Source organism: Carlito syrichta, unplaced genomic scaffold (assembly GCF_000164805.1).
Source record: "Carlito syrichta isolate Samal-C Ts95f unplaced genomic scaffold, Tarsius_syrichta-2.0.1 Scaffold311002, whole genome shotgun sequence".
Lineage (NCBI taxonomy): Eukaryota > Metazoa > Chordata > Mammalia > Primates > Tarsiidae > Carlito > Carlito syrichta.
Window position 1 is genome coordinate 350,971 of NW_007255098.1, and position 18,135 is coordinate 369,105.

The window sequence follows — 18,135 nt, forward strand, 5'->3', positions numbered from 1 at the left end:
CTCTCCTGGCACCTTCCTTCTACGCCCCAGGCCCTGTCCTAGATGCCCAGGTGAGCACCCAGACTAAACAGAAAAGGCCCTTGCTCCTACCAGGCTTGTGGTCCTGGGAAGACAAAGACAGTAACCACGTAACAAATAAATAAACACAGAAGGACATTTCTGTGACAAACGAAGCAATGCAAGAGCTCCTGGGCCCTACAGGAATTGTCTGCTTCACAAACAAGGTGAGTGCCTCACCTAGAACTGGCCTGGGCTGTATTGCCACCTCTATATTAGCAGGGACAGGCAAATCCTTCTGCAGAGATGAGCTGCCCTACCCACTCCAGGTCAGGTGAAGCCTGGGAGCCAAGTATGCTGTCTGGGAAGCTGCCTTATTGTTCTTGAAGTTAATTTCTACAGGGAAAAGGAGATGGAATTGCTGGATTTGACATTTTCAAACTGTGGGGTTTTATGAATCCATTTGAGTGCACCGTAAGAACTACTAGCTTGATTCTCCACTGCTACCCTGAGTGTCAAGCGTAGGCTGTTTTCTGGACCCAGCACCTTGGATCTCTTCCTGGACTGCAAATCCTTATGTTCACTGCAGACTTAGCCTACCCTGGAATCTGACCATGGAGACCCACATGGAGACTTCAGTGCCCCTAGTCACTCATTCTCAGCTCCTTTGTGATACTGATCTTGTGCGAGCCTGCTCTGGTGGCCTGCTTGGTTTCCTGCTTGGTTTCCTGAGTGTTCCCCAGGGCTCAACCCTATATTCTCTCCGCAGACCTCTCTCCAGGCAGGTGGGCTTTCCTCTGAAGCCCACAACATCTCAAGAAACCTTCTTGGAGGCTAAGTGCTTGCCTGGACTTTATTAATTTTATTATCATGAACTTCCATTTATGATGTGCCTAATACATGCCAGCACCACGCTAAAGCTTTAAATGCATTACTAGCCTCCCAATTTTACAATGAAAAGATTGAGCCTTAAAGAGGTTCCATGATTGGCCTCAGTGTGGCTGGCCCCAGCCCCTGTTCTCCGTCCCCTGCTGACCAGTCGTGCTCTCAGGGGCCCTTCCTAGCAACCATACCTGGAGGAGGGCTCATTGCTAAGTGCCTGAAGTTCCACTTTGGGGCTGGCTTTAACAGTTAGCCTGGCCCTTCCCGGGCCTTGCCCTGGCCATACAAATCAAGCAGGTTCCAGCTGCCTCTGCCTGGCAAACAGGCCCAGTTCAGGAACACTGGAACCACAGAAGACGAAGTAAGGGGGTCTGAGCATCTTATTCCAAGGAGCCCTTGGTCTTTCTAAGCCTCAACCTCACCCACTTTGCCATCCTTAATGTTTCTGTGGCTTCCTAATGCAATCAAAAATCACAGAAAATATAGCAAAGTAGACCCTCTGGTGCAACATTTTAGGACAGCACTCTACTGATACGTCTACACCTCCTATTTTTGAAAGGAAAGTCTTCATAATGAGCAGGGACCCCTGTCAGGAGCCTGTGGGTCCCCCAAGCATGGAAATAGAGGAAAATCTTGAGTTCCTTCAAGGAAATTTCAAGCATCTAGCTAGCCTTGGAAAGTAAATGAGCAACTTGATAAGCAAGGTAATAAGAGCTTCAAACAATAGCCAAGAAAGTTAGAGGCAGGAGATGTCCTTTTCCGTATAAAAACTAAGAATAACATCTTAACGTACTTCCCTGAGTTGTTTTCCAGAAACCCAGATCCCCTTCAAATGGATCTGCTTGCAGTAGATCGCAGATAAAGGGGGACTGCGGCCTGAGCTCTGACTGCCTTTCTCTGTTCTAAACTTCTTCCTGGAGGAGGTCATGCCCATGAGCCAGACCTGAAATTCTTTTCTACTGATCCCAAAGTTTTAGACAAAGCTTCACTTCCTTAACCAATCACAAATCAGAAAATCTTTGAATCCACTTATGACCTGTGGCTGTCCCCCCATTATTCATCTCCCCTTCCCCCTTCGAGATGTCTTGCCTTTTTAGGCCAGACCAATGTATAGCACCCATGTACTGATTTACAACTTTGCCTGTAACCTCTGCCTCCTCACCCTTAGAAACCCTTCCCTATGCCATCCAGGAGTTCAGGTCTTACGCATGAACTTTCCGATTTTCCTTGCTCCGTGCCTTGCAATGAATGCCTCACTTCCTCTCACTGCTATCCCAATGTGAATGTTTGGCTTGTGCACCGGGAGAGCAGACCCAGTGTGGTTTGATAACAATAAATGAAACCTCCTCTGAGGCCCATGCCCGTGGCTTCTCCCTCTGAGTAGAGCCATTTACCATGAGGTCTTCGTATCATGTTTCTTCCCTGAGTCTCTCTTTCCTCCTCATTGGAGGCAGGGGCTGCTTTTTTCTTGTCTCTGAGACCCCGGAGTGCTCTGAGACTCTGAGACTCCAGAGAACAAGACTGGAACATGGCAAGTACTCGGCACACAGGGCCTGAAGGGCGGAATGGAGCAAAGGAAGGAAGGAAGCAGAAGGGAGCTACCATCCTGGAATTTTTAAGCAATACATTTGGCTTTAAAACCCCTGGCTGCTTAGGCAACAAGGGGAACACTCTGGTTGCATGGACTTGAACTCCTGACAAGAGAAAGTAGATATGCTCGTCTGCTGTGACAACATCTTCCCTAGAATTCACCTTTAGGAGGAATTTGCTGCAAAAGGCTTTGGATCAAGGTCATGACAGGAAAGCAGAAAGCCCCATACATCCTGTCAGATGTCCTCGCAGGTGAGTGCACCAGCAAACAGAACAGTGAAACAAAGCCTGTGGCCTTCCATTCATCAACCTGAGATCCAGTCCCTCGGCACTGAGCACACTTAGGAGACAGGCAGTGTGACGTTGCGCCTTGACTCCACCGAGGCATGCGTCATTCCAAACGACATCGCTTTCATTGCTGCCGGCAACCTCGGCAACTGTACGTGCCCTACCTGGGGACTCGCGGGCACCCGGTTGCTCTGTCTCCACTACTCTTTAGTTACCGAGAGACCAGCACTAAACAGACTTGTGCTTTATTTTATTAGCCCATAATGCTCTCTAAAACAGTTTCTCCTAAGAAAATGGCTACTATTATGCACAAATAAGCACTAAGTGGGCTTTTTTTTCTGCCTTCCATTTTCAGAATGAAAACAGTTTTAGCTGTACACAAAGTGTTACCACTAGCATCTTCATTACAGAAAACTCTGCTCAAAGCAGCCTTTTGAGAAGACGAGATGTTATTCTGGCTATTAGAGCACAGCAAATGGCCACAAACGGCAGGGGTTTACGGAGGTAACTGAGCTGCAAACAGGAGTGGCAAATGAAAACATATCACATTTGCATTCTCCCCTTTTATGGTACGTCATAAAATTGGGGGAAGAGATGTTTTGCTCACTTTACAGTCAAAGGTTACTAATTAAGCAGAGCATTACTGAACCAGAAATACCTATAAAAGCTCTTGCTTTTTTTTTTTTAACCCACATCTGAGCATCAACTTATTATAGGGCCTTTCAGCGGGCTTCTCCAATGATTAGGATCTTTCATTCCACAATTCACTGAAGATCACTCTAAGTGATAAAAACCTCCTTGGTTCACTTTATAAATGGTTAGAATATAAAGGACGCCTTTCTGCCAAGAAGATATGATTAAAAAAAGTAGATCAAAGGGAAGAAATGTAAACACTCTATTGCCACAGAGTGTTTTGGCAGGAGTCCTTCAGGCCTTGGCCCTAGAAGACAGCTCTGCTGCTCCCTGCCTGGACTCCTGTTCATGGAGCCTTGAGATGAGGCTCAGATGTCATCTCCTTCATGGGTCCTCTGCCACCCCCGATGGGTTCCTTCTCTCCTTTCTCAGCATACTAGCAAACCTCTCTTAAATCACCTCCCTGGTCTTCATGTGATTACAATTAAGTCCCCTATATACGAGGCTTAAAGTTGCAAACTTTCAAAGATGTAAATGTGCATTTACATGTCTAGTCATGTAAGTTTGTTCATGTGTATGGCATACATTGTCACATGCATGCATCCTTTACAAGTGGTTGTGCTTTTGTGTACTTTACTGTATAACGCTATGTAGAGTACAGTGACACAGCAGCTTCATTTTCAGGCCCAGGATGTCTGGAAGCTGGTGCTGGTGTAAAAGCAGCAGTGATGTAGCTGGTACTATGACTGATTGTGCTGGTTATGTAACTAGGTTAACTTTGTTGGACTGTTGGGCTTACGGACAGATTAAACTTCCAAACACGCTCTTAGAAGGAAACTTGTTTGTATGTAGGGACGTACTGTTATGGTTAAATGTCAACTTCTTTTTCAGACAACATGCTTCTGAGTTGTACACCGCGCTGAATTCTAGCCCAGGGCCAGGCACAGAATCAGTGTCAAAAACCACTTCCTAAATGAGAGGCTGGGAGGGGGGTGCTGGAGTCTGGCTAAGGCAGAGAAAGACTGGGTTTGACTCTCAGCCCATTCAAAGGAGATTAGGTGTAGAATGTTCCAGAAGGCTTTATCTACACTAGTTAGAGCCTCAAGGGCCCACTATCTGGAGTTTAGGAAAACTGGGTTATATGGGTACCGCTAAAGCCTGCCTGGACCAGGAAACCACGGAGACATTCTCAGAGAAGTAGCTGGGGTGAACCAGAGCCAGGCCTCCTCAGAGGATAACAGAACATGGAGTGGTGGGCAAGTACAGATAAAGCTGGACAGAGCGTGTGTATCTTAGAGAAGCAAATGTAACACAGTGTTCGAATTCTCTCAGTAGCCCCACAAGACAGGTATTTGTTATCCATGTTTTACAGCTAAAGAGCCTGAGCTAAATGACCTTCCTAAAGCCACACAGCTAGAAAGTGGCAGAGCTGGAACTCAAGGTCACGTCTTTTTGATCCCCAAACCTAAAGCCTGTGCTGTCTGTTCCCATATCACTGATGGTTTTGTTCTGAGTACCACGTGTTATGTGATAAGGTCTGGAAGGTGGCATGTGGACAGAGGCAGCAAGCATGGAGTTCTTCAAAAGATAAGAGTGGCCAGAGTCCTAGCACTAAAACGAGAGGAGGGCCTCATAGAATTGTTCTTTCCCTGCAGGGAGCCATAAGAGTGTTTGGTGATGCTGTGGGTGGGTCAGAGTATATTCTGTTTGAGACTGCAGAAGACCGAACACTGGCCTTGATCTACACTGGCCTAGCAGTGAAGTGTCTGTGAAGGTATTTAAAGGAATGTCCGTTCATTCACTGTTAAAGGCACACCTCACTGTATTATGTCTCCCAAGTTAGTAGGAACTGGTCTCAAATAAAAGTAGATTTGGTCAACAAATGGATATTTATGTTAACCTTTGCCACATCAGATCATGGGATTTTCTTGGGATAGTTTAGTATATAACTGAAAATCAGATCAACTTGTTCAACCAGAAGAGAATGAATTAGTACAACATAAAACCCGGGTGGCCATTTGCTGGTGGATTCAACCCAGATATCTGAAGAAAACAGCCATTTCTCTCACGGGGCACAAGGAGCGAAGAATGATGCCCAGACACATGCCTATTCCACCTGGTCACAGAGCCAGCTCGGGGCTCTCACGGCTCGGACTCACAAAATGCTCAACAACTGATCTTTTACTTCTCCTCTTGACCAGAGATAAGTCTGCAATCCTTGCCTTCTGGTGTTTGCAACTAAGCTTCTTTTTATAGGTGAATGTTTACTCTCTAGGAATCCCGAAACACAAATTGTTCAGGTAATGAGCTTTAGGGAAAACAGATTCTTTTTGGGTTTTGAAGTTTCAACCATCTGCATCACTGCCAGAATGCTTAGACTTGCAAGGTTGATTTTAAAGATCTCAGAAAGAACACTTCTAAGGAACTTCCCATTCTGACAATGTGGCAAACAAAGTAATCCAAAAATCTCACACTCTTAAAGCCCAAGGACCACTGGATAGAGTTTTAGAGTCATCTTAAATGCACAGCTGAGACTCAGGGAGCAAGGTAAGTACCCAGGGACCACACACAAGTGGGAAGTGGTACTGCAGCTGTCTTGGGTGAGGTGTCGTTCTCAGTAACCAAGGGAGGATGGGCCACAGGGTGTTAGCCCAGTGGAGACAAGGGGGAGGACCCCTCACGATCTCCAAACAAAACTGAGATCAAGAAAGTCCTGCACCTCAGTTAAAGGAGACTAGTGCAAACCTGTGTACAAGAGAGGGAGTCAGCTCACCTCCCTCCCAGGCCTACGGTCTGGTTAAGGAAAGGGGGAGGGGAAAAACAACACACCTTTCTGAAAAATGCACAATCCTAGGCCTGCCCTAGTTTGGATTTGGGATGCCAACAGAAAAAAGTATAAAACGTATGATTAAAAAAGTAACTAAAAAGACTTAAAAATTAGTATATCTAAATGAGAAAAACAGAGACTTAAAAATAAGTGCACAGAAAATATTTAAGGAATAGAATGACATTAAAGAATGAGCTGATAGAATGAATATAGAATAAGCCACTGTGTAAAGGCAGATTTGAAGAAGTAACTAATAGAGCTGTTTAAAATTTCTTAAAATACCATTGAAATTCAAAACTCAATGACTAGACTACAAAGCAAATTAAACACAGGTCAACAGAGAATTAACTTACTAGAAGCTAGATCTGAGAAAATTACTTAGTAGCACAAAGAAATAAAGAAGTGAACAATATAAAACATGCTAAGGGACATGGAGATAGAATGACAAGTGATTTCCCACATATATTTTAAGTTCCAGGAGAGACTAGATAGACGAAAAGAGACCATATTCAAAGTTTGACTAAAAAGTTTCTAGGAGACATAAATTTTCAGATTCAAAATGCTTAACAAAACCTGAACATGATTGAAAAAGACTCCCCCAGCTAATGCACAGTAAAACTACAGAACACAAGAGACCAAGAGATCTTGAACTACAAAGAAACAAAAACTAACCAAGAAGCAAGTTTAAAAAGCAATAATAGAAACAAGAAAAAAATGAGAGGTTATCTTCAAACTTTTAAAAAAGAGCTACAATTGGAATGCTAAACTATCAATCAGGGAATGGCATTGAGGCAAAGATATTTCCAGATTGCCCACTGCCCACCATGTAAGAACTTATAAATTCACAAACTTCCTCCCAGAGAACAACTAAAAGACACACTGGAAGGAAAAGAAAATTGTACCTGGAGGAAAGACTCAGAAAGGAATGAATGATGAGCAAAGAAATTGGCAAACACGCAGAGGAAATCCAGCAAGCAGTCACTATCAGACAAGATGCCAATAATGACCGTTCCCTTTGGGGATACAGAAAAGCAAGGTAGAACTGAAACATTGGACATATTTAGGATGTATAAGTATGACTTAATTGGAAGTTAGAAATTTTAAAATCCTGTACCACTGGAAGGAAGATAATGAGTAACTTTATATTTTGATAACTAAGGTTTGCATGTGAAAATTTTAAGGGCAGCCATCATCCTTCCCTCCTGGAACAGGTGCAAAAGAGTTGTACAGGTAGTCAGGACCTGTACAAAGGTGTCCACACAGGGTAGCAGCCCATTTTGGTCAAGAGATTGGCCACATACAGACAAATTCAGCAAAAAAGTAAAAATCCTGGGGATATTGGGAGCCAGAGAGGGGTTATAAACATAGGAAGGGGACAGCTCAAATAAACTGATGGTTTGGGCATGTATTTAAAGCTGATGGTGTGAAAGAATACTTTCCAGCATACGTAAATAGATATAGAAATTGACCTAGCCATAGACATATGTGTACATGAGCATGTACCTTTCATGGCTGGCAACAGTGACACCCCAGTAACAATGAGCACTCCTACTGCCTGAATCTTAGCTACTACACACCACTCTACAGTGAAATGATCCAAGTTTCCTGGAGAAATGGCTGATAAAGGAGAAAGAACAAGATGAGTCAAGAACATCTTGTGCCAAAAAGTAAGGAAGTGATGAAAGGATGTTGGAGACATGTCAAAGGACTATAGAAGTCACTGGAAGGACTTCCTGTTGGTCAAATGTAGGAAAGTTTTAGCAACAAAATAAGTAATGAAAGCAGTGGATTAAAATCTGTTAAATAAAATAGAAGTCATAAGTCTACACTGATATCAATAAATGAAAAAGTGATGAGAAAAAAGCTTTCTTTTTAAGTAATAGGCCAATAGATAAACAGAAGAATGACTAAATTTTAAAAAATTATTGGTACTATCACTGCTCTAATTAATTCAAGCAAAAAACATTAGTAGATGGCCAACTAGCAGATGAGAGTGGAGAGGGAAATGAGATTTCTACATAAACTCAAAATATCTCTCATAAAATACTTATTAATTGGAAAGGTGGTAGGCAGTAATTTTCGAGTGCAGAAACCTGGCAAACACCAACTCAATCAAGTGAGTAAAATTAACTGGACCACAAAGCATCATATCAAACCAAATAGGAGGCAGCAGGAGGAACCTTGTATCACTTCCCCCATATTCTGACCAAAAATACAAAATCTAGGACTAAACATGAAGAAGCTTGTGTTAAACCCAAATTGAGGAGTATTCTGAGAACTGACTGGCCTGTAATACTCAAAACTGCCAAGGTCACAAAAGTCAAGAAGTGGATGAGATTGAGAGACAACTGGGTGCAGTTCATGACCTGGACTGGATTCTTTTGTGACTGAGGACATTTTGAGACAACTGGCCAAACATGGCTAGGGCTTTCGGCTGAAGGTGAATTCTCTGTAGAATTCTTAAAACCTTTCTCTGGTTTCCAAAATACTTTAAAAATGAAAGGTAATGATTCACCTTCAGGGGAAACTGTTAAATGTTTAACAGATGGCTGCAGGCCATGAGCTAGCCCAGGAGAAAAGTAGCCTCGCATACAGAATTCACCGTGTAGGCTCCACGCCATGGAGCATCACTATACTCAGAGACAGATTGGGGGCATGCGCCCAGTGCAGCCTGGGGACAGAGTAAGGTCACCACCGAGAAAGCATGAAACTAGCCCAATTCGTTCTCCCCTGTGGCACTAGCACCTTTGAGCATTTGTGGACGAGCAACTGGGGAGAGACCGGCTGACTGGGCACGTCCCACAGAGACCCAGCGCAGAGGGCTCCTGAGGCAAAACCCACAACAGAGGTGCAGACCTTTCAGCCATGCTGTCCCCTGCGAAGTTACACAAACATAGCAGGGCTCCGGAGATTCTGATGAACTGACTCGAGGTGAAGTCTGGGGGCTGGCGTGTCTTAAGACTTTCCCACCCACAGCGCACAGCAAGGTCTCGAAGCACTGAGCCCTTCATAAATATGTCACGAGGATCAGCAGCCCTGCCTCCACCTCCGCCTGAGGGCTTAAGGAACACAAGTGCAATCAAATCTTTGTTTATGAGAACTGGTGAGAAAATAAACTACTGATCTTAAAAACCAAGCCAAACCAATAATCAGAAAGAGCCAAGTTCACTCATGAATATGGATATGAAAAGCTTAACCCCAAGCAAAACCAAACAAAAATAAACATCACCATCAAATTGTGTTTGTTTCAGGAACACTGGAATGGTGACATAGTAGAATAGCAACATAAATCATCTTACAATAGATGAAAGCAGAAAAAATATATGAACAATTCAACAGATGAAAAAAACAATTTGAAAAAATTAAACTCATCTATGAATTTTAAAATACCAAAAATAAAATTCCTAGCAAACCAGGATTAGAAAAGAACAATTTTCATCCAATACAGGCTAGCTGTATTTAAAAAAACTACCATAAATGTTGTAAATGTCATATTGATCATAAAACTTTAAAAGAGTTTCTTTAAGATTAGTAATAAAACAAAGACTGTCTTCTATCACTGCTTCAATTCACTACAATATAGGAGGTTCTAGCTCTCTCAGTTAGACTACAAAATAAATAAATAAAAAGAAACAAAAAAGAGAAAGGATATAAAATTTTCAAAGAACCAAAACGCCCTATTAACAGATGATGTGAATTCTTTATAGAAAATTATGGTAGGATTAACAAACTGACGAGAACTTCCTAAGTTTATGGCTATAACACCAAAATACTAGGCTGAGCAGCCACAGACTACCCGGGGTTCAAATCTATACTCCGTGGCCTGCCGGTGTGTCCCTGAGCAGATAACTCTACCCCCGTGCCTCAACTGTAACACAGGGCAAGAATGACAGCCAGATAATTATCGTGAGGATTAAATGTGTTAATATTTGTGACAGCACTTAGAACACAGAAGAGCTTTAATCAATAAACAAAAATATTCAAAATCAACTGTGTCCCTATATGCCAGCAACAGAGGCAGAAAAGGCAGTACAAACAGGCATACATTAACTACTCCTCACAACAACCTTGCAGACAGTACTATTGACCCCATTTTACAGATAGGGAAACGTTTTCCCACAAAAAAGTTAAGAACTATATCCAAGATAACAGACTAGGAAACAGGGGAGCCAGGTCTGTCTGATCCTAAGCCCATATTTTCCCAGGCATGCTGATCACCCCTTACTTTTCTTGCCTTTCTTTGAGCAGGTGAAGATCAGAAGAGAGTCTAGTGCTTTGTCAAGAAGAAAGTAACCGATAAAAGTAGATTTAAACAAATGGAAAGATGAATCATGTTCCCGTATAGAAAGATTCAACATTATATCAACAACACTGGCCAGGAAATTCCTCAAAAAAGTCAAGCAATGTATATGTGTGTATGTGTGAGTACTAGTGGGGGGTGAGAAATAACTTATTGATATTAAAACATATTTTAAAGCCTCTATAATTAAACAGTGCAGAATCAGCGCATGAATAATCAGACTAATAAAACCAAATAAAAAGTTCAGAAATAGACCCAAGTGCTTATAGGAATTTAATGTTACAAATAAGGAGAAAAAAAAATTTAATAAATGGCATTGGGACAATTACATAGCTATTTGCAAGATGATAAACATAGATTCATATCTCACTCCATATATAAGGACAAGTTCCAAATGAATGAAGTTCTAAATGCAAAAATGAAACCACAAAAATGGTAGCAGAAAATTGGGCAAATTCCTTTATAACATGAAGGTGTGGTAAATCTTTCTACTTCTGATTCCAAATCCAAAAGCATGCAAGAAAAGTTTCATAAATTAGACTTTAATTTTTCTTCTGTGGTAAAAAATATATTTACATATTGCTGATGGGAATGCCAAATGTTCCACCCGTGGAAGAGGGATTTGGCAATGTCTACAAAATTTACACGCATTCATTGTGTGATCCAGCAATCCCACTCCTAGGAATCTACCCAAAATATATAGAGGCAAAAGTACAAAATGATTATGCAAAAGGCTGAAAACAACCTTTAGGCAGAATAATGTCCCTTAGCAATGGCCACATCCTAATTTCTGGAACCTGTAAGTACCTTACCTTCCATGACAGGAGAGATGTGATTAAGGTTAAGAGCCTTAAAATATGGAGATTATCCAGTGGGTACAAAGTATTCACACAAGTCCTTAAAAGTGGAAGTGGGAAGCAGAAGAGTAGGTCAGAGGTGAGATGAAAGAAGAGGGAGAAAGTTGAAGCCTCAGAAGGACTCGGACCTGCCATGGCTGACTCTGAAGATGAAGGAAGAGGTCCCAACCTCTAGAAGCTGGAAATGACCACAGCTCACAATGAACATGGAATTGGGATCTCAGTCCTACAGCCACAAGGAACCGAATTCTGCCAACAGCCTGAATGAGCTCATAAGCAGATTCTTCCCCAAAGCCTCTGGAAGAAACACTGCCCACAGCCTCCCTGATTTTAGCTCATAAGACCCAGAGTGGACTTCTGACCTACGAACTGCAAGAGGATATATTTGTACTATGTGAGCCACTAGATTTTTGGTAATTTGTCATAGCAGCAATATAAAACTAATGCACATTCCAGTGTCCATCCATAGGGCTAGTTAAGCAAACAAACTCTGGTTTCCGCACACTGGGTAGATCTGTGCAGGTGTAAGAAGACATGAGGAACTCTGCACACAGAGATGCTGTGACCTTCAGGATGGATTGTCAGGTTAAGACAGCAAGGTGCAGCACGCCACATTCTGTGTAAGATGGGATACAAATATGTATATCTGCTTATGTTGCAAAAAAAAAAAGGGATAAGCCCAAAACCTAATAAATATAGTTATCTATGGGAGAGACAGGCAACAGGCAAAGGGGACAAAGATGAACATAAACTCCTCGAATACAACTTTCTAAAGCTTTGAATTTGAGATCACATAATAAGTTACATTTCAAAAATGAATTTAAAGTGCTCCAACAATTTTTTAAAAGTAAAATGATTTTTAAAGAAAGACATTGCTAAAAATTGAAGCAAAATAACAAAATAAAACAAAAATCCTAAAATAAGTGAATTTAATTCTGTAACAAGTTGGTGGCATAACCCCAGAGAGAAAATAATTATGTGACTTTAGAACTCAGTATTTTGACTGTACATCCACGATGTCATATATTTAAAAACAAATACTTAGATTTCATTCAGTAGTCTTATTATTAGTCATAACACTAAAATTATAATTTTGCAGCTCTTAATATAATAATAGGATAAAAAAATAAATAATTAGGCTAGAATGTCTAAAAAGCACAATCTTAGTATAAGGATAGATATATTTTAAAACATAAATCTAAGGTTAGCCATCTTAAATTTCAGTTGAAAATGTCAGTATAAACTAATGATGTTTCAAAAATATGTATTTCTTCTCTCCGTCCACTAGAAAGGTCTAGAAGCAATGACAAGCCAGGAGTAATAAGCACCTACCCACCTCAGTGCCCAGGTTATGGTCTTTAAATACCATTTGACACTAAATGAAACAAAGGCCCCAGCAGGAATGGCTCCATCTGAGCCTGGGGCAGGAAGGCACAGTCTAATCCTGGACATCCTGTTGTATCAGAAAGCAAAAAAGTCACCAAAGACTAGTGTCCTCATGTCAAAGGCCGAGGACAGAAATGCTGCCCGGGCCAAATTCTAGGCTCAAAAAGAATGACTACAGGTGACTAAAGCATATCGACTATATAAAAACCTGTGCTTTCCTAACAGCAAAAGAGATAGCAGGACAGAAAAAAAAAGAAAGAAAAATCTGTTCAACATTGGAGGTAACTAGGGGATCGATTTCTCACTCTGATAATTGGTAATTAAAGGAAAAGAATTAAGCATTCATTCTGCCTTCTCGTATTTTAGGGTAACTAAATAGGCTGAAGGATGAGGGGAAATGCTTCCCTTCAGAGTTCCAGCTACTATGTGAGGAAAGATTGATAGAAGTACCACTTTGAATATCCAAAGAAAATAATTAATTCAGGCAAAGATTATGGATGGATACCAGTAGATAAAAAGTTGATGGGGAATTGACAACTTGCTGCTCAATTTTGTGTCCCGAAGTGGGGGCAGCTAGACCATGCGTTGCTCCTGATCTGTTGCAACAGGAGTGTACAGCACCACTTAGGAAGTACTCATGAGAGAGGAAGAAAAGAAGGGAGACAGGGAGGTAGGGAGGGAGGGAAGGGGGAAGGGGAAGGAGGGGGCAGGAAGACGTGGAAACAGAACCTAATCATGCCTTTGGTATGAAGAAGTTTACAGGACACGTGGGCAGAGGAACAAGTCAAGCAATACCACAAGGAGGTGACCAGGTCCATTTCGAATGCAGGCGTCCCACAGGACAACTGGCTGACTTTTGTCAACAAGGTAATGGCATGAGGGGAGAAGGGAGTAGAGGACTCCTCATAATTGAAAGAGATTTAACCGACAGTGACAGCAGATGAGAGGTTGCCCAGAAATGGAAGGGGCTCATAGGGAGGAATACCGAAGAGTACGAGGACATTTTGGGGAAGAGGAATGTGCTCATTGTCTTGATGGTGGTGGTGGTTTCCTACGTGAATGCATATGTATATGCATAGCTAAGTCAAAGCTTATCAAACTGTCCACTTTAAATATATGCAGTTTATTTGCATACCAACTGTATCTCAATAAAGCTTTAAAAATACTTTAAAAAAAATTTGAGAGACATGACAGCAAAATGCATAGTGTGAATCTGTGTGGATCCTGTTTTTTTTTATTTTTTATTTTTTACCAAAATCATAGTAAAAAGATGTTTTTGGAAAATTTGCAGGAAGTGGAATGTGGACCGATATTAAGGAATTTTTATTACCTGTATCAGATGTGATAATGCATTATAATTATGAGAGAAGATATTCGTATTTTAATGTAAACGTTTTATTGAAATAGGACACACAGGCAAGTTAACAGTCCACAGGTGTTTGCACAAAATGAACATGCACACATACTCTAAAACCAGATCAAGAAACTGCATCCTGGCATTCTAGAAGGTCCACTCCTCAGGCACACTCTTCCCAATCACTGTCACCTCACAAGGCCCCAAGGTGAGTCAGAACTCACCGCAAAGATGCCTTCCTTCTGTTTCCGAACTTTATATAAATGGAATCACACAGCACCTACTCAAATTAGGGGTCTGGCTTCCTTTGCTCAATACTATGTTTCTAAAATTCATCCACATTGGTATGTGAATATGTATTTTAGACAAGCTTATGGAATATGTGGGGCAAAATGACACAGCCTGAAACTGCTTCAAAATACATAAACAATAAAAGGGGGATTGATGGATGTGGCAAAGTCTTGAGAACTGTTGAATCTGGATGATGGGTATGTGGTGGTACATGACACTCTCTTTCCTTCTGGGTATGTTTAACATTTCTTACGTTAACAATATAAAGAAAAGGCTTGTGGGACAGAGACATAGAACCAATATACCATGGTAGAGAAATTCTGCTGAGGGTTTACCACACCATTCCTTCTTGGGCACATTGTTGGGCAAACACAACAATCCCCAGACCCTCCTGCAGTGACACTGGGGCCATGCAGCCAAGTTCTGGTCAATTGAACACAGGCAAAAGCAGCATGAGCACTCCCAGCCTGCCTGGAAGCACAAGAAACCTCCGTGTGTCGAGTCATGAAGATGCTGGCATTTTTGTCACTGTGGCCTGGTCGGGTCTAATACCAAATTCTGAAGCTCGCAGAGAGCGCTGCCCCCTTGGCCCTTTGTGGCGCCCAGCTGCGTGGCATCATTAGACACCACAGAGTACAGCTTGTGCTTGTGTAGCTCTAAAAGTGCTTGCCCAGCTACCTCTGCTGCCAGACTTTAAGACCCTAGAGTTGGTTTTCATAAGATTATTAGGATTCTTCTCCTATATTTTCTCCTAAGCATTTTAAAGTTTGCTTTTATCATTTTAGTCTTCATTCACTGGGGATTTACTTTCTTAATTTGATGTGAGGTAGGGTTATACTGCTTTTTTTCCCCCGAGTAAATAATTGCTCCCACCCCATTTATGGTCCAGTCCCATCTAAATGGCTTGCACTTTCAAGATCCTACATAGATTTCCAGAAACGTTTGCTTAATGAAACTTTTGAAGATGTGTATAGGATTTGCCCCTAATTTATGGCCAATTTCCAGGAGAGAATTGTCTTACAATATAGTGCAAGTACAGTCATGAAAATCACTAGGGTTTTACTACAGACAATAACTATTTTGAAACTTTACTACTTCTCATAATTTGGCTCTTTATCTTTTTTTCTCCTGCTTTTATTAGAACATGGAACTGGCAGATGGTGTAGTTTTCATCAGTGCCAGTGGGATCCCAGTCAAGTGTGGCCCTGTCCTCGGCCCCCACATCCTCCGGCGGCTTGCTGCTATACTTGGAGCCAGATCCCAAGCCTCTCCTGTCGTCCACTCTCTTGGATCTGTGTGATCTGCCCCCAGCTCTCTCCAAATTCACTTCCTGCTACTCTGGGCTGCGCTCCCCTCACTCCAGCCACCACGTCTCCCTGCTGTTCCTCGAATGTAACTGCTTGTTCCTTTCCTGGCAACTGAAGGTCCTTCCTCCCAAGGGAGAACTTTTTTCTGTGACAGCAGAAACACTGTTTTGTCTGCTGCTATCTCCTCCATGCCTAGAATAGTGCCTGGAGATAAAACAATCTGCCTCTAAAAATATTGTTGAGTAAATGCATATTTTAGGACAGACAAGTTGTACCACACAATGAATCCTGTTAGTATACTGGGTGGCTAACTGTAATATAGAATTTTAGAAACTCAGTCAGCTATGCTATCATATTTTGGGTACCTATTTTGTCCACAACTTGATTTTTATCCCTTATTATTCCCTGTCCTATTGCCTAATAGGGCCCTGGGCTGACATCTTCTTGTCCCTTGTCTCTCCACATCCTGCCTTAGTATCTGGATTATCTCCAGCCTCTGGTGCCCTGCTCCAAGCCCGCCACCTCCCCCACACCCCACGGCATCATTCTGCAAAGGCATCGCTCTGTGTCCCTCATGCACAGGTCCCAACATCACCCTCCAGAAGCACCAGCTCCCAGTCTGATGAGACACATACCTGCCCCTCCACAATCCATCTGGAGATGGACGTCTTCCCATCATAGCCTGGTCGGAACTGAAGAGTAGCAGAGCGAGGACTGATGTTGGAAATGACCAGGTTGGATGGGGCACCAGGAAGGTCTAGAGATGAATGAGAGAGGGGAGGTAGAAGCTTAAACTCCATCACAACGTGAGAAAGGTCTCAAATGTGTCAGCAAGTAAGCAGCTTCAAAATGATCCTGGGCCAAAAAAGGGTTTGTTTTCAAAACTACGAAAGTAAGAAGCAGCATAGCTTCTCCCGGGAACACCATCACAGCATGATTTTTACTTTAATAGGGTCACCAGTGGGCTCCAGGCCATCTGAAGTAGCATTAGGAAACACATTACTAATGTGACCTCCTAATGATAAACTCTGACGGCAGGAATCAAGTCTTATTCATCTCTGTACATAGTAGGCAATTAACAGATACTTGATGAATGCAAAAAGGATAAATGAGTATAACTCTTCCTAGTTCCGGAAACAACACAAGGAACTGAGTGGACATGCTCCCTTTTGTAACTACTGTGGGGCCTTGTAAGTGTGGGGGGAAGAGGGTACAAGCCTAATATTGCTTCTGGGCAGTGTGACACCAGTCAGTGTCAGGTCATGAGCCTTAGGTTTCTTGGGTCTGGTTTCCAAGACAACCAAACTCAGGTGAAAGTGCAGAACTCTTCCCACTTTGCGTGTATTCAGTTACTCTGGCAACTAGGTCAGAGGGAAGTGGGTTCTGAACGAGGTTCCCATTGAGGGCACCTGTGGCTTGAACCCACTCAGAGACGAGAGCCCCTTTGGTAGGCAGCTGCCCTCTTGGAAGTACACCACTGAGTTCAAAGTGAGAGCTTTTATATTATGGTGTTATGCAAAATATCCTCGAGAAAGATAAAGAGATAAAATGAAAAAAGAAAAACACAATGCAAGTGTAGCTTTCGGATTGTACTACATCTGAGGAATGTTTCCTAACTTGTCATTGCTTAAGGTGTTTAATATCTGGTCTTGCACAGGGACAATAGAACTACTTTGGTCATCAATTCTGTATTGGCACAGGCAGGACCTCTAGGATGTCAAAGGTCCTTTCCACATGTAGTTTAATGAATTTGAGACAGAAAATGTTTACTGAAGGACAAGTGACTCTTTGTCCTTTCTCAACTCTCTGGATTTTTAAAATAGCTATTCAGTTATTAATAGATACTAACTTCAAGCACAGTAAACAGAATACAGTACTCCAAAAGTGATCGCCATCAGCTGATTTTGCTTCCAGCCAATTTTTGGAATGCATAGGCACATCTTAGGATCCATCTCCAGCTGCAGGTGATCTGTCCTGCCAGTGAAGCAACAGCTACTCTATCACCTCTCCCCACCGTGACTATCAGAGGTCTTGCCAACACAGCCAGGCCTCACTTTTCTCTTTCACTTGCCAGTCTGCAGGTCCAGGTGCAGCGTGGAGCACAGTAACGACGGGGCAGAGGCCTGCTGGAGTCAGTTGGCCCACTTCCCTGCCCCGGAAGAAGAGCATTCAAGCCATCCCAGAAAAACCTGGCGACTCACACACAGATGTGCTTCCAGTGCTACCATCAACTGGCATTTGAAGCCATTGATAACACATTAAGCAGCACACCATCATCTTCACTACTGTGCTGAAAGTATTCATGATATTTTAAATATGTGTTTTGGGAACTACCTTTAAATACTTTAAATGTATGTTATGGGAACTGGCGATTTGTGTAAAATAAATGAAAAAATGAATCTTTCTGTAAGTCAGAGACATCT

At 42.2% G+C, this 18,135-nt stretch overlaps 1 protein-coding gene across 1 annotated transcript in view; it reads right to left on the bottom strand.

The window, feature by feature from the left end:
- SDK1 (sidekick cell adhesion molecule 1) overlaps positions 1–18,135 on the bottom strand; it is a 619,404-nt gene that overhangs the window by 129,707 nt on the left and 471,562 nt on the right. Inside the window, exon 21 of the mRNA XM_008068469.1 lies at positions 16,348–16,469. Coding sequence (XP_008066660.1) covers positions 16,348–16,469 — 122 coding nt within the window. The remainder of the gene's footprint in view (positions 1–16,347; positions 16,470–18,135) is intronic.